The sequence below is a fragment of the Solea solea genome, chromosome 19 (assembly GCF_958295425.1).
Source record: "Solea solea chromosome 19, fSolSol10.1, whole genome shotgun sequence".
Classification (NCBI taxonomy): domain Eukaryota; kingdom Metazoa; phylum Chordata; class Actinopteri; order Pleuronectiformes; family Soleidae; genus Solea; species Solea solea.
This window is the reverse complement of record NC_081152.1, coordinates 14,906,155-14,928,802: the sequence shown is the minus strand read 5'-3', so window position 1 is coordinate 14,928,802 and position 22,648 is coordinate 14,906,155. Positions and strand designations below refer to the sequence as shown.

Here is a 22,648-nt window from a genome sequence, read left to right as displayed (position 1 = left end):
TCAGCTACAAACTCGCTGAAGACACAACTCGGCAAGATAAAGCACAAAATGTTTTATTTTAGGGTCGTGGGTACAACACTGAGAATAACAAATGGCGGCTGTACGTTGTGTCATTGTACGTGGGTTTTCTTAAGGTAAATGTATATGCTGAAATTTAAAATTACCACACCGCTTGTTTTGTCAACACTTCCTCCATGTGAGGCACGAGACCCGCGTCTCTCAGCTGGATTGGTCAGTCCTACAGACCGCTACACACACACACACACACACATACATACTCACAGCTAGCTTTAGCTCCAGCCGCCGTTCCGCAGACTGCTGCTCACAACCGCTGCTACAAAAAGGAGAAGGAACCTCATAATAACTGGAAATTGTTGGCCGAAGTAACGCGTTGAGGTATGATCAATTTTTATTTCATATTTACACAGCATGTGCTCTGGTGTGTGCTCTTGTTTTTGTTTTTTTTGTTTTGTTTTATTTTATCGGGCGTTTCTCAGCCTCCACACTAGCATCACTTGACTCCGGCTGCCCGACAACATCTGTATCTTGACAGAAGAGGCAGCTGCTAACGTTAGCTAATCCGCGTGGAGCTCCAGACAACCGTTTTCTCGTCAATTTGGGATAATTATTGACAACAAATTCTCTGTCTCACACTCGTGTTAATGTGAGTTAATTCAGCCTAACCACACTGAGTTGAGGCGCCTGCAGTTTATATAAGGGATAAGAATCAGTCAGTGTGTGTTATGTCCTCAAAGACAAGATGCTGTGGTCTGAAAATGTTTTTATTCATTTTATTGAAGTTGATTTATGGCATTTACAGGTGTGGGAATCACGTTACGGAATGACATGATACGCGATACATGGTCCACGATACCAATAATATCACAATACAACGATTCTGTGATATCAATCAATATATCAATCATATATATTGCAAGGCAATCATAGAAGTGATACATCACGATATCTGTCGAACTGAAGAAAATAAAACATTAGTGAAAAGTTAAAAGTGTAGGATTCCTCTATTTATTCACAACATAGAAAACAAAGTGTATAAAGGCTATGTATTGAACGTGGATGGAGCATGTAGCTTTCTCTGCCACTATCCCGTAAACTCAACTGGCAGGGACTGTTTACTTTAGAGCTCCTTAATGTATTAATTAAAATATGGTATATCGATTATTCTATCGCACGAGGAAGGACGACGATATATGACCAAATTGATATAAAGGTCAGCGTCTTAGACCGCTCAGCTCGAGAGTGAGATTTGAACCAGTGCTCCCCACGTGGTGGTCCCAGAACTTATTCTGTTGGCCGTCAGGTGTAGAATATCTCACAGTAGCTGCCAGTATTTTCAAGCTTTTTATATTTTTCACAATTTTAATCACTGAAACAACTGAAGAAATCAACTGAATGACTGATTATGACAATAATTGTTACAGTCACAGTCTCTTTGTTGAATACTTACATGCCTTTGTAACAGGTTATAGTTTCTCAAATGGACTGAATTAGAAATCATTTGGTTTTTGAGTTGACTGGTATTAATGAGAGCGATAAAGAATAGTTGATGAATCATTCCTTAATATCAATTTGGGACTAGATCAAGAAAAAAGTTCTCTTTGACCTTCAAACTGAATTCAGAAAAAATGACCTTGAGATATCACGGTGGACATTTTTCTGTAGTCCTCTTTTAACTCTTTTTATGAATTCTAAAGAGTATTGTCAAACTTTGGGGTATTTTTGGATTCAGAACTGTGATTACCAGTCAAATCTTTTTGTCACTGTCAACTGTGATAACACGGCCGTTGACTAAGACCCTCCATTTACAGCAGCTTATCTCCTGCACAGCTCCACAGATCACTGACGGGGTTGTCCTGTTGATCTTTTAATGAAGCTGGGGCATCCTCCTCTGCTCCAGATGGCCCTGTGATGTACTTGTACGACTGCGTGTCTCTGTTGGTATTAATGCGCTACATGGCTTGGACCCCCACAAGCGCTGATAAGTCCTCTCCCCTCCTCCTTTTCCCCCCTTGCCCATGATAGCACAGGTCGGGTCATGTGACCTTTGTTATCCGAAGAGCCACAGGATGGCATCTGGAGCTCGGCAGCATCTGTTGGCATAGTTCTCATTGAACTGCGGTGATCACCAAGGATCAGGGAAGTTTGTGACTTTCCCCCATCCGTTGGGGTATTATTGATGTACACTGTCTCTGTCCGGGAACTTCAGACTTCGGAAGCTTCTTGATTGAATGAATCAAAATGAAGCACTAGTCACACTGCTGTTATAAGGTTTTGACCATTCAAAAAAAGTAATCAGTGTTAATACAGCGGCAGTGGCTACAAATCAAATGAAAAGGCATGAACACTGATGAGTATAAAATACCCTGTGAAACTGCAGCAGGTCAGAAAGTAAAAAAAATATAAAACAGCATGAATTCTGAGATTAAAGTCAGAATTAATCTATTCAGAAATCTCAGAGTAGATTAAAGTCAATCTCAGACCTTTTTTCTTAGAATTCTGACTTTAAAAACAGAATTAAAAACGTTTTAATGTGTTTAAAAATTAGGTTCAAAATGATGTAAAATTCACACTGAGAGATTTTAAATCAACACCGTGTTTGAGGAGTTGAGCGAACTATGGCTCCTGTGTGTCATGAAGCCATCATTTTAGACATGCCTAAACATTTTTGAAAAGGCTACTGAAGAGATTACTCTGCTGTGTTGCAATTGAGATTTGCAGTTGTATCGTAATATAATGAAATCTCTTTATACCTTCAATGTATGGGGTTCATGTGCAACGTCAACCCTGCACATGAACCCCTGCGAGTGAATTGGAAAACAGGCCCTAATGTGTGCTTCACTATTTAATCTGTGATCAAAGTAGGTTTGGTAAGTGTAGTTTGCGCTTAAGTGGATATAAAAAGACGTCTGTAGCTGGTGAATTGCAATTCAGCAGTCACATCTCTGAGTTTCTTCACGAGGCTAAATTTACTTTGTGTGTTGCTTTGGTGGCAGTGATGATGGGTCTTAACAGTCGAACTGGATTTCATTACCTTATTTTTATCTGCTTTTATCAACTAGTATCTGACTCAACTCAATGCACTCGATTCGGAGGTCGACTAGATCAGTCATCTTATTGAAGACCCAAGTGACAAGCAGCACTCCTCTTTGCAATAGCTGGAAACTGTGTGACCATAAGACGATGTTGCTTGATATGAGTCTTTTTATGTGTTTTTTTTTTCCTTTCTTATTATTATTGAACATCATTATTTATAGGCTGGTGATGAAGGTAGAGAGGCCACCTGCAGTGGGTGTCTCTTCCCACACATGGTCCTCATTCTGAACGTGGGGCTGGAGCTCCCACAGTCTGTTTCTGTTAATGCCTCCTTTTGTTTTGCTGCATCTGTGAGATTTTTCCTCAGCTCCCACACACTGTGACACCACCACTGCTTTGTCAAAACCAATGACGACAAAACCAAGGAAAATATCTCAGTGTGTTTCTTTCTTTCCTTCGCTCTACACCGTCTCCACTCTCTCCATCCCTCTCAAAGATAATAAGCAGATAATTGCCTGAGTGATCATGGAGATGGAAATGGCCCTCTTAAGATTATGTAAAAGGATTTTGTTTAGCTGCTATATTTTTTTTGCTGATAATGTTTAACCATGTTGCGTAACTGACATCAAAAGCAGACTGAGCCATTGCTTTGATAGAAACATCATGTCAATCCTTTTAGAGGTGAAGTATTTCATACGAGACACAATTGCCTGCATTAATTAGCACCTAACAGAACATGTTGAGGGAAAAAAAATGTAATTTTCACAGATTCATAATGAGATCATATGGATTAAGGCCTTCAGCTTGTTATTCAAGATTTTGATTTTACAGTTTTAACCTCCACATTTTTAATATCAATTAACATTTTCAGGGTAAATCAGGAGGCTTTTTTTTTTTTTTCCTGTAAGCAAAATGTGTGAAATAATTGCTACACATGTTTCCTTCTTCTAAAAAATGTCTGCTCTTGTGTCTTAGGACCCATTCTCACCGTGGTTCTCATCTGATGGAGCACTGGTTATCAGTCTTCTCAAAACGCCACAATGTATCCTTGTCACATAACCCCCTGGCCCTCTGCTGAGCCACCGGCATCTTGTGGCAGCCGCGCACCCCCCGTGCTCCCCTCACAACCTTTACCTGACCTGCTGTGCAGCTGTCCTGCTCCGCCTTTGACCGCCCACTCCCAGACGCCCTCGCCGGACGCCATGGAGTCCCTCATTGTGGTCACAGAGTACGAGCCCAGCAGACCCGAGGGTGAGACTGGGGAGGAGGAGGTAAGAGGAAACACCCAGGGCCCAGACACAGGAGAACAAGTTCAGGAGAATCTGCGAAAGTTTTTTTTATCTAAAAAGAACAGACATTTGGACATTAAACACTATATATGGAAAAAACACCACTCTTGTAATTTACTGTATGTTCTTTGGAAAACGGTGATGTCATCATGCCTCACAGCCCCACCCCTCTTATCAAATCTTAACCTCACCTTTGTTCACCGAGCAAAAGCTTTATGCATATGCGTCATGTGTTCTTCTTCTTCATTTTTGGTGTATTTTTGTGGCAGTGTTACAGCGCCACATACAGGCCTGGCATATACTTCATATACTACAGTGTTTAGAGTGGTTGAAATGAAGACATTTCTTGAAATGATGCCATGTTTGTAGATTTTTTCTCAATGAAAAGAAAAGGCCTGGAAGAGGCACGAGGTAACAGAGATTATGGAGATATTAGGGCTTTACATTTCATACAATCCTAACGTCAACACTTTGTAGAATATAATTTTGGAGACAATGTGGGGAAACATCCCCACAACTCATTATAACATGATATCCAAGTATCTTATAATTCACAGTTTATTGCCTCTCTTTAATATTTGCATTATTGTGCTGCTGCTAAGATGTTGCCGTTAATGAGCCAAGTTCCCACGAGATAAGTAGTAGGTGACGAAAAAGTCCATGTCGCTACAAAAGGATAGGAAGGGGGGTAACTCATAAAGAGCATCAGCAGCTTTTGAGACATGGTGGAATTTCCAATGCGGTGTCCATCTTTTATTTAAGAGTTGAAGTTTACTGCTTTCACACATTTCTCACTCGTGCAGCGAAATGCAGAAACATCAGAGATACATGATGTCTTAACCTTTTATTGATACACCAATTTTTCAATCTCCCTCAATTGTAAAAACTTTAATGTCATATTTCAAGACTTTTTTAAAATGTCCCAACTATAGAAAGACAGATGGGGTAAATTAGTTGAAAGTTATGTTATTTCTTTATTGTAATATCTAATATATGAGTTGAGAAATAAGCTCACAGTGTACTATTATATATAAGACTAGTAAAGAATTACAGGAACATGCGATAAGGTGAATAAAGTGGATGTTTTACACCTCAGGTAGAAGAAATGGACAGTTCTGAGACGCCAGAGCCAGCATCCTCTGTGGCAGCGTCCTTCTCAACCCCGTCCTGCGACCTGCTGTCCCACACAGTTCGCCGGTCAGAGGCTCTGCTCCCCGAAAGCCAAGAGCAAAGAGGAAGATTGAACCTGTCAGACAGGAAATTGTCTCTGCAGGAACGCTCGCAAAGTGCAACATCCCCCTGCAGCTCTCCTGGACTCAACGGGCGCCATATTTACCCATCATTACCGTACTCACCCATCACATCACCGCACTCCTCTCCCCGCCTGCCCCGGCGGCCCACTGTGGAGTCCCACAGTGTTTCTATCACAGACCTCCAGGTATGATCCAGCCTTGAGTCTTAATCTGCTTCCTGTGTTATGGATGTGAAAGTTCTTCGAAGTCGGTTTTACTGTCTTGACTGCGTGTGGTGTTGCACGTGTGGACAAATATGATTAGAATCAGTAGTTTATCAGCTTTTTTGATCCAATAACTCTCAAAAAGGAGCTAATATGTGGTGACATCAAGTGTTATAATCATTGTGATTACATAATTCATGGCTGCACCTTAATTTATTCTGCTCCACCTGACCCGTGTATTCCTTGAAAGACTGTTCATTGCTTAAAGCCTTACACATGAATGAACACATTAACTAATGCTCACACAGAGCCAGGCTCTTGCGGAGGTGCTGCTACAGAACGTCTGTGAGTTTGTCACAGTAACGGCATCACACTTGTATGAAAATAAGCAGAACTGTGTGACTTTGTCTTGAAAAACAGCAGCACGCTGGTAAAGACTGACGTTTGTGGATGTGAAGGTAAGGGTTTCGCAGTCCCAGTAGACGTAGGTCATTTTAGTTTTCCTTGTTGTAAATAGACACAGAAACCTGTAGACGTCCTGTAGTGTAGCTATAATTAGGATTAACAGTTTTGCTTTCACTTAATCACTTAATATAGATGTGGGGGGGAAAATGCACATAGGTTAATCACTGGGTGTCTGCAGATCCGTTAATTGTACTGCCCAAAATTAAGGGCTTAATTTTTGTAAAAATAAATGAAAATAAATCCTTAAATCCTGCGTTCAAAGGTCTTGAACAATGCCACAGCCACAAAAATCTACGAATTTGTAAAATCTGTAATTACCGTTAGATGGATATTTTGCAAATTAGATGCCAGAATGAGCAGAACTGTGGCATAATTTATCTGTCTTTATTATGAGAGCGCACACAGAATATAAACAAGCACAGGGTTAGGAATAGAGAGCTTAAAAATTATATTGTGGAGAATAAAGCTGTTCTTAGGAGCTTTTAAACGGTGATTGAGCAGAGCTATGACGGTTGCTTCGAGGGTTCAGTCTGCTTGCTTTTTTAGTTTGAGTGCTCACATCTTCATCTGCTCTCTCTCTCTCTCTCTCTCTCTCTCTGTCTCTCTTCTCCTCACACTCAGTGCATGTTCAAGGCAGTCACCCTGTGCATCGATTGCTCTGCTACTAAGAACCTGCTAACAAGGTGCACATTACAAATGGCCTTGAAAAAAAATCTTACATTTAGCTTCCTTAAACCTGCAGATATCTTGTAATTAGGTCACACATTTTCAAAGAAATACTTTTCTCTGAAAAATTGTTTCAGTTTCAGTTTGCAAAACGTTCGGGCTGTGATGTGAGAAGCCTTTGTCATGCTGAAGAACATTTTGTCCAGAGAGATCAGCACAGCCACAAAACGTGCATGTCTTCAACTCCATTGTCAAATCAGTGCTCAGATCTGCAGGGAAACCCAAAACAATGTGACAAACAGAAGATTCAGACCGGTATTAACACTTGTCTGAGGTTCATATTTAACATCAGGTGCCCAAAAAAAAGCATTCATGATGAGCTGTGACAAAGGGCGGAACAAGAGACAGTTGGTGAGCTAATCCTGAGGAGAAACTGAGGACTGGACTGGATACACTAAATAAACCAGCATCCAACATCACCCGCCAGGCTCTGACCTGGAACCTGCAAAATATAAGGGAGAGGGAACAGCCCAGGAACAGATGGAGATGAGACACTGAGGCATAACTGGAAAAAAAACAAGAAACCAGCTGGAGAGAGGCAGAGAAGATAGTCCACGGTTGGGTCAGATGGAAGAGTGTCATTAATAGTTGATGCTCTGTTTGAGGGGAAGTATGTAAGGAAATAATTTCACCAAAATCCGTGATAAGTCAGAGACAGGCAGTGGTAACCCAAACCCAAGACCAATATAAAAAAAAACCTCACTGCTGCAATAAAACCAATAGACATGAAACCGAGCAATATGAAATCTCATTTCAATCCCAGTGTCAATTGTCACCTGTGCTTTTGTGACCAAGTGTGAGGAGAAATACAAGTCTGGGCTCCTCGTGGTGAAAGATGGTGTGTGACCCCATTGGAACAAAGTGAACTTTCCTGATTCTACCACTCTGAAAGTCATTTAGTGTGAATTAAAATGAATAGCATGCTCTTTAGTACTTAAATGTATCTCAATTCTTTAGGCGCGTCATTTTTCCATCGTCATAAGCGCCTAAGTCTTCCGGCAAATGGACATCAACAATACAAAACCAAAAGAAAATCTACATTTAGACAGGTGCTTTAGACACTGCATATCCATTTCGTATGAATCACTCTCTGTAGGCTGCTCTGCTCTGTTTGTTCTCGGCACTCAAATCAATTCTGCTCCTCACCATAATAACAGGATATAATACACTGGCACTGGACTGCATAGTTTCCTCTAATTATTACAAAATGCATATACTATAAAACCTTTTGAGCAATGCAGTATCCATCTCCGACATATTGCAGGATTAGATTACATTTGATTAGATTAGGGTTAATGTGTAAGAATTTGTCACGGTGGAGCCTCAAATGAAAATGTCAAATTGGACCTGGGATAGTGAGAGGATGGAAAAAGAAGAAATCATCAAATTCATTTGACTTGATTTGGAACCATTCACTGTTTTCTCCCTCTCTCCCTCTCTCTCTCCCTCTCTCCCTCTCTGCCTTTCTCCCTTTCTCTTCAAGGACTGTGTTCAACTCAACCAATATAAGCTGAAAGATGAGATTGGAAAGGTACCGTCAGAGACAACTCACTGATTGCTCCCTTTCACTGACTCTTGCATTTCCCCTCTCCCTTCCGCCCACTGCATGTCTGTCAAGTAGCGCACATCATCAAGGACATGCAGTCACCGTCTCTGATATCCTCTCTCCCGGCTGTCCTCATTTCCCAAACTCTGTGTAAACCACCAGGCCATGGGAGAGTTGGAAGATGGATGAGAGGCTGGTATAAATAGTTCTCTCTAAGGGTTGTGCAAAGCTTGGTGGATAGATGGAAAGAAGTGTGTGTGTGTGTGTGTGTGGGTGTGTGTGTGTGAGTGAGCCAGTGAGTGGGAGAGTGTTGGTGTGGGTTTAGATTTAGGGTTTAATAAGACAGCATTTGTTTGTTTCTGCGTGTACTCGTACGTAGGCATGCTAATGGGTTTTGTGTTAAACTGAGACAATTATATGTTTCAGGTTTATTAGAGGGGATTCTGTTATCAGATTATCTCCAGGACTGTAGCTCTGTGCTGATTCTCCAATCTGCTACACCAGCAGGAAGTGATCCTGTCCCCCCCCTCCCCTACTCTCTTTCTCTCTGTTTGTTTTTGTGTGTGAATTTCTGCACACGGGCCTCTAATTGGGCCTAGTTTTCATCCTGAATTTCATGTGTGTGTGTGTGTGTGTGTGGGTGTGTGGGTGTGTGGGCAGGGCAGCATGATAACACAAACCAGATCCAGTTTCCTTAATTAGCCTGCAATCAAAAATGAAAGAGAGGGAAAGACAATTTGAATTTTTCTGTTCTCTCTTTGAAGCAGCTGGTGCTCTGTCCGTGTTCTCTGTCGGCCCACGCACATCCCTTGTCTGCATGCGTTTGTGTATTTGTTCCTGTTTGTGTGTCTGTATGTATATGGAACATTTGCTTTGCACATAATGTGATATTTTTTGTAAAAGAAAAAAAAAAAGAAGCAAATTGACAGCTGCTCAGTGTCACTTTTATTGGCTTCTTCTCTCATTTACTTCCTCCTGAACCAGGGCTCCTACGGTGTTGTCAAGCTGGCGTACAATGAGGACGACAACACATATTATGTGAGTTATTCACACACATACGCACACATACGCAGACACAGATGTGATTACACCGTCTGTGTTTCTCCCACTTCTTCTTCTTTCTTTTTTTTCCCCACTTGTCACTCAGATGCAGGCACACACACGGAGGCGGAGTGTCTGTGTCAGTGCCCCCTCATCACATTGATTGGTGTGATTTAATGTGAAAACTCCACATTTGAAAAAGTGTCTGCAGTTAATTGTTGCCCTGCTCTGTTGTGCTGTAATCACAAATAAGCTCAAGCTCTTTTCCTGTTTGGCTGTTGCTACTGTTCTTATTAAGCTGCACGACACTGACAGACAATGGCGTGGGAATTATTTTAATATCTCTCCCAAGTGACAAAGCCCACATGTCACTGTCAGTGATTATATCATTGCCATAATAACTGAGGGCACTGGGGCTATTAAAAAAGTAAAGCTGCAGTGTGTAAATGTTTTTTTTACGGTCATTATCTGCCTCTACAAATGTTGTAACATTATTTGTATGGTGCATCCTATATCTAAAGTATCTAAAGTCCACAGTATCACAGCCTGGGCTTGTGATTTGTGCTTTTCTATCCTGCTGCCTCAGCAAGTCACCCCTCAACTGTCTCCAAATGGTCCAAAACGTTGCTGCAATGACTCACATTAAGTATATAAGTAAAAATGAGCTTGCCCCGCGATATTTTACGAAACATTAAATGTTATAATGGGCCACACTGTGGTGCAGTGGCTAGTATTGTTGGCGCACACAGCAACAGTGGTCATTGGTTTCAAAATCGGTTTGACTGACGGCCTTTCTGCGTGGCGTTAGCATTTCTCCCCGTGTCTGAGGTTCTCTTGCTTCCTTTCACAAAAACAGAAGGAGGATTAGATCGATTGGTCACTCTAAAATGACCGTAGGTGTGAATGTGAGAGTAGATGGTTATTTGTCTCCGTATATTAGCTTGGTGCGGCACGTCTTGAATCTACACGGTTTAGTTTGGTTTTTCATTACTATGTTAGCGACTTACAGTAAGTGCATTTCAACATGTGGGTACGAACAAGAGCTAGAAGTAAGTGCTTCAAGTAAGCCAAATTATAAAGTGCTATAGTACCTACTCAACGTGGGCGGAGTCATCATAGCACGGCTGCATGAAACTGTCATGACTTCATTTAACATGCGGCAGTGCTGTCACTAAATACACCAGACTCATCTGTTCACCGTTGATCTTTTAGACATTTCCTTGCTAAATGTTGGAGATTAACACAAGTTTTCAGGATTTTAAAGTCTTTTTAACTGATCTACAGTTAAAAAGACAAGTACCAAGTACTATCAATACTGAAAAAGCAAAAGAAATCAAACAAACAGCTGATTCATGCCGTGCCAGGACTGTGAAGTGGCAAAGCACCATTAGTCAGCTGGGATTAGCACCAGCTCCCCGCGACCCTCATGTGGAGGATAAAGCGGGTAGAAAATGAGTGAATGAATAAACATTATAAATATTATGCTATGTTGCCATCTATAAAGCAGTTTGTTTGAGATAAGGAGCAAGGCAATGTGCATGAGTTGCTTATTTCAGTCCTTTCACACAGGACGTCAATCTTTAGTCCCGATGAATGTGAATACGAGTGTTAGAAGTCACAGATAGACAAAGGATGTTCAAGGTGACATTTTTAGGCTTTGAGATATTCGTCTGGGGGTGTGAGTGGGAGCGCTGTCAGACATGCATCACTGACTCTTTTTGTATCTTCCTGCTATGTTGTTATGTTCCATGGATCTCTTGCCCACTAGCTTTCTCACTTTCCACTCGTCCATCTAATCCCACCTCCCTTTCTCTCCTGTAGGCGATGAAGGTGCTGTCCAAGAAGAGGCTGATGAGGCAGGCAGGTTTCCCACGTAAGTGTGGAGCCAGAGGTAGATGGCTAACGCAGCAGAGAGCATAGAGAGTCGCTTTTAGTTTTATAGCAGCACATGAATACATACAAATACAGCTTACTAATGCTTTATACCTGTTCGGCTTATTGTACCTATCATTTCTTTCCCCCATCATCAGGGAGACCTCCCCCTCGTGGAGCCAAAGCAGCCCCCGAGGGTCCAGCTCAACCCAAAGGACCGCTGGAGCGGGTCTACCAAGAGATTGCCATCCTGAAAAAGCTGGACCATTCCAATGTAGTAAAACTAGTGGAGGTGAGCGTGGATAAGATGAACATTTACAACACAATACATGAGTGACATCGAGTACATATAAAAGGCTTATTCTTAGGCTAATGATTTTTATTTTAAAGCGATTACATACTTACATTAAATATACCTACGGGTCGTCTATTAATTTCCTATCAATGTACTGGACCTTTAAATGAGCAATACACATATTGTCATCCCACTAATAGAACAGCACTATGTGTATTAAGGATTATCTCTTCTTCCTCTTCTAATAATTTCCCGCAGGCTGTACACTGAGAGGTGTAATTCTGCCCTACACAGTTCAAAGTTCTTGATTCTGGATTATCTCAAATTACAAAACGGCATTAATCTTATTCTAACACATCTCTAAGGAATGGTAAAAAAAAAAATGATGCAGCATCACATATGTCATTATACTGTAATGTGGTAGTGTGTAATAAAGGCCTTGGTTTCCACTCATGATTATCATTTGCATCAAGTGCATTTTATTTTTCACCACATGCAACAAACAAAAGATGATTAGGGTTGTGTGTGTGTGTGTGTGTGTGTGTGTGTGCAGTCATGTGTGCGGTTACACTAATTTACATTTGTATGTGATTTGTTGCCAGGTTTTGGACGACCCCAGTGAGGACCATCTGTACATGGGTACGTTATGGCCTGCTAGCCAGGCTTTAACACACACACACACGCACACACACGCTGGTTTTGCACTCTTTGTGTGGACACTCATAGACATAATGCGTTCCCTAGCCCTTTACTCTAACCTTAACCATCACAACTAAATGCCTAACCCTTATCTTAATTCTACCCTTTACCCTAAAACCAGGTCATAATCCTCAGAAAGCCTGTTAAAGTGGTGTGGACCAGACAAAATGTCCTCACAAAGATAGGTTTGCTTGGCAGTCGGTCCACACAGTCTTCTAGAGACATGTACACACACACACACAGACTTACAACGACACATAAAGGAAGGTCATTTGAAAAGATGTTTTTAGTTTTTGTGTCCTGGTAACTGAAAAGCTTTTATCACTAACCTCATCTGTGTTTCTGTCGCAGTGTTTGAGCTGGTGAAGAAAGGGTAAGTTAAGCCTCTTTCGTAAGTGCAAAGTGCTCTTTCCCATTGGTTATGATTGCTAATTGTGTTCACCTGTTAATGTGTGCATGTGTTCATGTATTCAGGGCTGTGATGGAGGTGCCAACAGATAAACCTTTCAGTGAGGACCAGGCGCGCTTTTACTTCCAGGATCTGCTCAGGGGAATTGAGTACTGTGAGTCCGAACCTCCTCTGTTATCCTTCTCTTTAGCGTGTGACTGCAGGGTTTTAAAATGAGATCAGAGTTGTGTATCTATCTCATCGGACGATCACAACAATGGTATAAGCGTTAAAAACACTGTCAATAGATTCTACTCATATTCATGTGTTTTTTAAACGGTTATCACCTCTTTTTCCTCTCTATTTGTGTACCGTTCTCTGCAAAATCTTCCCTTAATCTAACCCTAACCCGGTCAGTACAGTAATATCACTTAAGTGTTTATATGTTCATACCTAAATTAGATCACATATAGGTTTGTGAATGCCCACATTTAGTTAGGCAACTGGTAGTGACATCACACATCCAGTTTTGAAGCCTCCAGAATTGTGATTTGACTGTCACTTTATTGTCTGATTTCCCTCTAAATAAGAACATCATTTACATAATTGACATCAATAATTGAAAGTGAATACCTTAAAATAGCAATTGCGATTATTAACGCAGGAAAATGTTATGTGATGTTATAAATAAAGTGAGAAGTGGGCTTATTTTCCCATAGTTAAGCGTTCAAACAAAGTCATTTTTGCAACCAACAGAGAGGCTGTTCATTATATTCTTACCTCGGGGTAAAAATATGTTACATACTCTATACTGCATGTATCAAGATCTAACCTTGTCCCACAATTCTCTGCCTTTTACATAAGTCTGTCTGTTCTCTTTGCTGAGCTCTGTGATCTGTAGCAAATCACAGAGCTCATTTCACATCATCTCTGTGGCTCTTAATTAATTTCAGCACAGGAGAAGAGGTTTTGCATCAAGTGTCATCCATGAGTACTAAGAGAAGGATGTGCAGCAGAGACACCCTTTTATTATTTTGGTTGTGAATGCATTTCGAGCTGATTTAATATGACACGGAAACAGCTACGCCGGCGTGATTCTTGTGATTTACATATGTCACGACTGAAATGTTTACACCACTTCCTGTCCGGTCATAGCTATTTTTATTTTCTTCCATCCACCACAATTTGTTCTCAGATACAAAAAATAAATACTCAGCCGGTGAAAATGTTATTTTAAGACATAAGTTGCTTTGTTTTTGTCATAATGAATATGTTTCTGTTTCACCAGTGCATTACCAGAGGATTATCCACAGAGACATCAAGCCCTCTAACCTGTTGGTGGGTGAAGACGGACACATCAAGATAGCAGACTTTGGTGTCAGTAACCAGTTTGAAGGAGCTGATGCTCTCCTGACAAGCACGGTGGGAACACCTGCGTTCCTTGCACCTGAGACACTCTCCGAAACCAGGAAGAACTTCTCCGGAAAGGTACCAAGCTCACTACTGCCCTCTGGGGATAGTTTGTCAGAAATGCAGGTTTTTTAAAAAAAAATAATTCCCTAAAGATGTAGTGTATATTTAAGTGATCGAGCGTTTTAATTTTTTCCCACTAAAAGGCTTTGGATGTGTGGGCCATGGGAGTGACACTTTATTGCTTTGCTTTTGGAGTGGTGAGTCTCTGTGTTCTTACAGTTTCTACTCTTTGACAATCTGCTTCTTTTTTTCTTTCTTTTTTTTTTACCACTAAAACCAATACTTATCTATTTGTTCACAGTGTCCATTTATGGATGAGCGCATCCTCAGTCTTCATCAGAAGATCAAGACACAACCCGTGGTGTTACCCGAACGGTCAGTTCTGTGCCTCCTGTCAATAACACATCACTGCCCAGTGGCTCCTTGTGGAATCAATAGATAAGTTTAGTTATTTATCTGATCCAAACGTTTTTTGTTTTTTTTTTATCTATGTTTTTTGTGTATTTCAGCACTGACATATCAGATGACCTCAAAGATTTGCTGATGAAAATGTTGGACAAGAACCCAGAGAGCAGGATATCAGTCGCACAGATCAAGGTAAACATTCTCTGAGATGGATTGATTTCAAACATTTCTTGTAAGGGGAAAAAATGTCTTATCATTTAAATGCTGTCAGTTTGTTTTGTAAAATCTCATCATCTGTGTCCAGGTGCACCCGTGGGTGACGAGGCACGGCGCGGAGCCCCTCCCACCGGAGGACGACAACTGTTGCATGCTCATCGAGGTGACCGAGGAGGAGGTGGAGAATTCTGTTAAACACATCCCCAGTCTGGCTACAGTGGTGAGTTCATGACCTGGTTTTATGTCCCACAAAAACCTCATTTTAATGAGCCATCACAGTCACACCATAGCCCAGTTATCTGACTTATTACTGCAGCAGAGTTTATTTTTAATTCTTGTTTTAAGAAGCCCTGCTTAGCATATTGAAATCTTGGTCTAAATTTGACTTCTCTTTCTAATATTTGTTGTGCTATTAGAGCAGATGTTTAACTCACTTTATCATTTGGACATAAATTCATGTTACATTGGAAACTGCAATGAAGCTGCAATGCATAACTTAATACTGTTTATATATTATTATGCCTCTGTTTGGTTTTCATGAACTGAAAGGTTGGGTTTGTGTTTATACCCCAGCAGCACAGGCGTGAGAAGAATCAGAATCAGAATCAGAATCAGCTTTATTGGCCAAGTATGTAACACATACAAGGAATTCGACTCCGGTTTTTCAAACACACGCTGTACATGAAACGTAGACATTAACATAACTTAACATATATTTGACAAGAGTGAATAAAAAAGGTGACCAGAGGTCCGGTTTATTTTTAAATATATATATATAAATGAGTGAGGCTTAATCAACCTTTTGTGCACTCATTTGACAATGGTTTAAAATGTAATATGTATTTGTTCATATTGAAAACGTTCACACTATCTTTTTAATTATTGCCAAATATTAATAGAGATTCAAGGGTATTTTGTGCTCTGTTTCTTGTGTAAAAGTCTGTAACTAGTGCTTGACTCGAAAGGGCAGACACATTATTTATTTCCAACCCATCTACCCACCCGTCTGAACAAAGATAAATGTGGAAATGTCAAATCTGCCGTCACCGTGTAATGATGTATGTCGCGACGGCACATTACAGGCAAATAAGGTGCTGTAAAAGCAGAGGGTTTGCTGTTTTACTGGTCTGCAGGAAACTGCACCACCAGCAAAACCTAGTTTGGAATTTAAAAGAAATGCATTGTTTATTATGTTTTCTCTTTGTTTTCTTTTTTTCTTTTTTCAAGATCCTGGTGAGGACCATGCTGAGGAAGCGTTCCTTCGGGAACCCCTTTGACTGGGGCCGCAAAGAGGACCGTGGCAATTCGTGCGCTTCAGGGCAAACACTCATGTGAGGCTTGTTTACAGAAACACAACAGGCTTTAAGCCCCCCAGTTTCTACCAAAGGATTTGAAGTAGCTTTTTGAGGGGGAAAAAAAAATGACTCTCAGCAGTGTGCTGTCAACAAGAGCTGTAGCCAGCGAATGTTTGTCAAGTAAACAGCTGTTATTTCTCTCTCCTCCCCCCCTCCCCCTGCCCTGCAGCAAAGGCAGAGCAGGCAATGTGCGATACTGCTACATACATTGTAACCAAAGAAGGTAAATAACTTAAGGGAAAATGCACCTGCTGTGGTACGAGTGTCGTTAAATCAACACTTTGCATGATGGAGGCAGCTTTATTTCTCAATGTGGCTTTTAGTGGTTAAGTATCCTGCTGCAGTGAGCTTGTCAACAGCCTGCAAGAATATTTATTGTGTGTCTCCGTATCATTTGTCTGAGGTTGCTTTTAGTAAAGCATGTGTAGAGCAGAATATCCTTATAGCAAATGATCACAGTCTTCAGCTAAGATTCAGTGTTTGAGTATGTTATATTGACTGCCTTGTTAAGGTCCAGTGTGTACGAGCTGAGTGACATCTAATGGGGAGACTGCAGATTGTAAAGAACAGAGAACTACCCCTCCTTTTCCCCCCCCAAGTGCAACAAAGGTGGCCTTCACATGGCAGAAAGGATATTGCTCTCCTTCAGTTGCCTAGTAAGCCTCCACTTCAAAGTGTACAGTAAAGCGCACACTTTGGCACATGTAGAAACATGGCAGCACAAGATGGTGGCCCTCCAAAAGCAAGGCCCTCGCCTAAAGTACACATAAAAGTCTCTTTTAAGGCTGTAAAAAACCTTAAAATGTTTATTTTAAAGTGACATTTATACAAGCGTACGTATGGATATGGATGAATCTGCCTAAATGTTACATACTGGACCTTTAAAACATGTGTAGTACAGTCAAATCAGTTGGATACGTCACACTGGTTTCAGATTTTAACTCTTTCCCTGCATGAGGCGTCCACTCTTACCAAAAAACATGCCTGTAAATGAATGTCAGCGTACTTCTTTGAAAAGAAAAAGATTAATTTTTGAATCCCCTCCCCCTGCTTTATCCTTATTTTTCCACTTTATTTTGTCCAGTTTCTGCCCATATGTATGATAGATGTCAGCCCGACAGCTTGCCCCGCCTCCCAAGTGCCTGCTGCCTTGTATTATATAACAGTGAAATGGTTGGTTTCAGTTCCTATAGGGACGACAGCAGGCCCTTTTCTGCACGGCTGCGACTGAACTAAACGCTGCGTCTTCTGCTTTGTTACTTAGGAAACAGGAGAGCGGCGACGGCATGAGGAGCATGGACCTGCCATATGTTGGAGAGGACGAGGCTCTCTCCTGATGCACGGCGGCGTATAACGCACACGACACGACATCCCTTTACACCCTGGCAGCGCACACCTACGTACATTCTCACTGGAGGTGGATTGGACACAGAAAAGGGAGTTAGGATGTAAGGCACTTTGAAAACCACTTCTAAGCTTCTTTTTTTTTCTCCACTCTCTCCTCTTATGTAAGGCTTAGTGTGTGGGATTTGGGACATGTGACAATTACATGTGAAACTTCCAAGAGAGGAACCCCACACGAACCTTGACCCTTGAGCTTGAGCTCTCACCACCTGAACCAGTCTCCTCTAACGTTATGCATGCGTGTATAGTTTTAGCATGCGTCGTCTCAGGCTTCAAATGTACAGCGTGTGCGTTTTATTGTAGTTCTTAGCCACTTGTGTTGTTCCTTGTCCTCACGTGAGGACATTTCAGGTACGTGCGGCACATGTTGTGAACAGGAGGGACGGGTCGTCTCCGCCGTCGCCTCGACGACGTTTGTGTTTAGCCGAGCAGGTCAAAGACCATGATTGTCTGGGTCACTCTGCCTCGTGGCGGCAGTGCCCGGGTTTATAATCTCGGAGTGAATCACTTGGTTTTCCAAAAAAAGGGCAGTGGTAAAATGTTTACGTCATTGAATGCATGTGTTTACTTTCCCAATGCAAATCTGTATAAGCTATTTAAGGACACCCACATACACATGCACGCATATTTGTTTGATGCAATTTTGTTTTTACAATCTTACCACTGTTTTTTAATAGTGAGTTTAAAAATGAGTAGAAAGCTTTACAGACAGTTGATATAGTGGTTTGTGAATAATTCAATGAATGATTACTGCATATACAACATAGCATAGGTTTAAAAGAAAATAGGATTTCTTGCTTCTGGTCAAACTTTATTAAGTGAGCAACCGTATGGTTTCATATGGTCGGTATTTGCTTCTTTTTTTTTAGTTCATAAAGCTGCAACACATAGAGAAATGAAGATAGTGTTATATAACATTCATAAGAGAAAAAGGGGTTGGTGCAAAGTTACTATGTAGGTAAACATTGTTATTTTATTAAAGTTGAAATAGTAAAATGTTAGTCTCAGATTTGTAACTGTATCTTTTTCATTTCCTCGAAGGACGCTAGTGAACATGACGGATTTCAAACCTCAAGTTAGATATGTGAATGTTCTCACTTGTTTGTTTTATATATCGTGATAACAATTATAGATGTTATATAAATGCACATTTTCAGGACACCAAAAACAAAACAAAAAACTACTTAAACTATGTATAATGTTGTAAAATATAGTTAAACAAACCTTTAAACTATTTGTTCTTACCGAACTGTTTCGAGACGGAAGCATAGTGCAGCTGCAGACCTTTTGTACAAATCTATGCACATCTGTAAGAGATGTTTTAAAAAAAAAAAAAAAAAACTGTTGTCATCTTTGACTGGAGGACTTGGCCAAGCTGCAAATGTTTCTTAACAATTCTGAAATACTTTTTAAACATGTTTAAGTCTAGATGATATTCCTCAAGTTTACCCTCCCCTCCCATCAGTGTAAGTAAATTCTTGACATGTATCCACAATATTCACACAGTATAGTATGTGACATTCAATGCTTCCACACAATAATAGCTTCAGTTGTTTTTTTTACCTTACTTCTTGCATTTGTCTGTTTTATCACCAGTACTATGCATTATGATGTGTGTTTTTTTTCAGATTGTCACATTCTTTTTTACATCTGTTTACCCGATGTTACGTGAATCGCTTCAAACTGAGACAAACGATCTGATTTCACGAGTAAAACTGCCGACTGAACTGAACTTTTGGAGATCTCACTCCCAGCGTAATTGATAAACGAGCCTCCTATTTAGGCAGAAAATGAATTGCATAGCCTCCATTTTACTTCACACTGTGACATGTCACCTCTTTTAAAGGTACAGTGTGTCAAATTTCACCCGTCCCCTTCCCTGCCAAGTGTGTTGGACAAGACTGTCCTCCAACGAAAAGTGACTATGGGTCGTATGCAGGAACGTCGTATGCAGAAAATGTCTTGTGTGTAAGTGTCCAGAATACCTTTCTATATCTGGCAGTTGTTTACAATTGACTGCACGTTAAAATGGTGTATTAACAATGTAAAATGAAGAAAAACTCTGTAGTTGTATATGAACACCAGATTTTGTATCTTAAATTTGAAATTTGAACAGTATAAAACATATTTAAATAACATTAGTTTCAGTTTTTATCTTAATGTCCAGAAACAGGCCTGTTTTTCCCAACTCTCTCTGGTGACAAAGATGCTGGTTAAAATTACCGTAATAACCACACGTTGACTTTGACGTGCAACTTCTCGGCTTTTCAGAAACCGTTGGCGTTTTACTCGACAGCACAAACTGTCGCGCTTGTGCAAACGTGCCACTCGGTATTAAAGGGTTAAAATAGACGCCCCTAGTGGTAGGATAAATAACAGCAATCTGGTGACTTGTGTGTGTGTGTGTGTGTGTGTCATCATCAAGTAGCTTCATTGTGGTTTCCACTGGCAGTTTCCTTAGTATTTTAAAGTGTTGTGCTCTGGTGTGGTTGACCCCCCTTTTTTGTCATTGTCTGTAACGCACTGCGTAGCCCTAATCTCATTAACACTTGTGCCTAATTAAGTTTAGAAATACCCACATGCTAAAAATGTACCTATGTGTCATTCAGGTGTTGACCAAATCGACCCATGGTTACGTTTCAGCTGGAGGACTTGTTGTGAAGAACCTATGTAGCCTTTACTTTGCATAAATCTTTAGTTTGTCTTTTGTGGGCGACTGTAAAAACATGGTAGTCCAAAATGGCGCTGACCTACTGTAGCTCCTGATATAGATGTTAATGAAAAGCGGTTATAAGTGATTCACAGTGGAGTCATTTTAGCTTCAACGTCTACCAAATGAAAACATGTTGACACATTGGACCTTTAAACCATAATTACATTAAAAAAATACATAAACAAAACTGGAATTTCCTGTAGGTTATTGTAAGTTTTTACCGTGTGGAAAATAAAGCAGGTACTTGAAGGACCGTTTGACAATGGAAAACTGTACAGTAAATATTTTATAGATACAATATTTAAGCTTGTTTGTTTGTTTATTTGTTTCAACCCAGTCTTTGCCCATTCTCATCAGAACGTCCGGGCTACAGTCAGTGGTTCACTTTTGCTGTTCACCTGTTTTTGAATTCTATAGTGTAATTTATTCAATTCAAGAGTTTTGGGGGCTCTTTTACTCTCAATGCATGCCAACATACTCACACATACCACTGTATTGTTATAGCATGAAAGGCCCTCGGCAACAGAATCAGGCCTTTGATAAATAAACTATTCTATATCCACTGTATCTTGTTCATCATTTGAATAAAAAATATATTAATGCCTTTGGAATGTTTTGGGTCTGAATGTTGCTATTTTAAATGTTGTATTTGCAGTTGCGGTAACAGACCACAAGGGTGTGCTGTGCACTACAACATGAGGGTATGGAAAACACTGACGTGAGAGTGGTTAATGAACTGAATATAATTGGACTTAAAACATACAAAACTACATGTAAAACATGATAGACTATTTTATCTAAGCATTATGTTATAGTACAAAACAAATTGCAGCAGTTTGTACCACTTAAATAAATACTGTAAATGACATTGTTTTGAACTAGTCTAGTTTTAAAATACCTTTCATTTAACAAGATTTTGATGTAGGATTAAAACCTAGCATGTTTAAAAGTATTAAATGCATTTCTAATGAATTAATAACATTCAAATCCCTGCAAGTGAACAAAATCTAGCCCATTCACCTTATGTTACACACATGCACTAATATTAAGTGATAATATCTTCTTTTTTTTGTCAATAAATGATTATGCTTGTGTTATATGTTGCGTTATTTTCACACCACACTTGTGTCAGCATACAGGAATGTAAGTCTTCACATTATCAGTAGAGGGTTGACACATGAAGGGAAATAGATTGTAACACTGACCTCTTGTGATTATTCCACTGCACTGCAGTGTTTATGTCACTTGAGAAAAAGAGTTATGAGAGTGACTGATTCAGATTTAGCTTCTGGCTGAAGTGCGTGAGGTGAAAAATTCATCCCCAGAGCTTCTGATATGTCTACAAAACACAGATGAATCTTGTATCAATCGTAAATGAATCAAACATATCACCTACTATATTGTAGTAAAAGATAAATACAGGGGGAAATTATTTATGTGCAAAGAAAACTGGAAAGACGTGGTGATACGTGGAGACACACTTTAGAAAAGTGATTACAAACAAAACAGAAATCTTGTAATTATGAAGAGCTGTAGAATCGAAAAGCATCATGTACTCAAAACATCAGCATAAAACTAATTGGAGTGTTAGTTGGTGTGGGACTGGCTCACTGCAGAATAATGTAATGTTTATCATGTAAGATACAGTATAGATGTAATATAGAGGTCAATACAGGTCATGGAGCAGGTGTGGGTTTTTTTTTTTTGCCTCCATTGGGATGTATTGTATGTAACATACAGCCTAAAACCCAACATCAGCATCTGAGAAGTGCTGATTGTTCTAGAATCTGTACCTTCATTTTATTGTTTACCTGCTCGATGGTGCCAGGTGTAAGAAAAGAAGGAAACATTCCCAGCTTTCTTACTTATAACAGCATTGTTATTATAATGTTTATTCTAAAGGTGAGATGTTTGTCATACATCTGTTTCTTCTACTTTATCCCTAAAATAAAGCAGAACTCACTCGGCACCAGCCATGAAAATTTAACATACATTTATGTGAATGGCATCTGGAAGCTGCTGCTAAATATTAATAAAGAAAATACAGCACCATTTTGTTAGTACATTGATGTATTTGGTCTCGGTCTTGTCTCGACTTGGTCTTGGCCTTGACCTGGTCTGTCTTGGTCTTAGTCTTGTCTTGGTCTTGATACCCTCTGATCTTGGTATTGTCTTGTATTGTCAAAGTGAAGATATATGATATTCACTTTCTTTTTAAGAAAAAAAAAACCCATTAAGTATAAAAAGTCAT

At 40.1% G+C, this 22,648-nt stretch overlaps 1 protein-coding gene across 2 annotated transcripts; it reads left to right on the top strand.

Annotated features, from left to right (window-relative positions):
• The first annotated feature begins 69 nt into the window (after positions 1-69).
• Positions 70-21,008, top strand: LOC131446140 (calcium/calmodulin-dependent protein kinase kinase 2). Of its 2 annotated transcripts, XM_058617173.1 has the most exons (18): positions 70-396; positions 4,030-4,325; positions 5,440-5,781; positions 8,474-8,521; positions 9,521-9,574; positions 11,399-11,450; positions 11,608-11,741; positions 12,347-12,383; positions 12,795-12,816; positions 12,918-13,006; positions 14,120-14,319; positions 14,448-14,501; positions 14,606-14,679; positions 14,814-14,901; positions 15,014-15,145; positions 16,153-16,256; positions 16,450-16,503; positions 17,545-21,008. In XM_058617173.1, exons 2-18 carry the CDS (start codon positions 4,095-4,097, stop codon positions 17,615-17,617), a joined length of 1,788 nt encoding a protein of 595 aa, XP_058473156.1. In that variant the 5' UTR covers positions 70-396; positions 4,030-4,094; the 3' UTR covers positions 17,618-21,008. The 2 variants fall into 2 exon arrangements, with proteins under 2 accessions (XP_058473156.1, XP_058473157.1); XM_058617174.1 differs by lacking the exon at positions 16,450-16,503 and having other exon boundaries at positions 71-396.
• Positions 21,009-22,648: the final 1,640 nt, after the last annotated feature.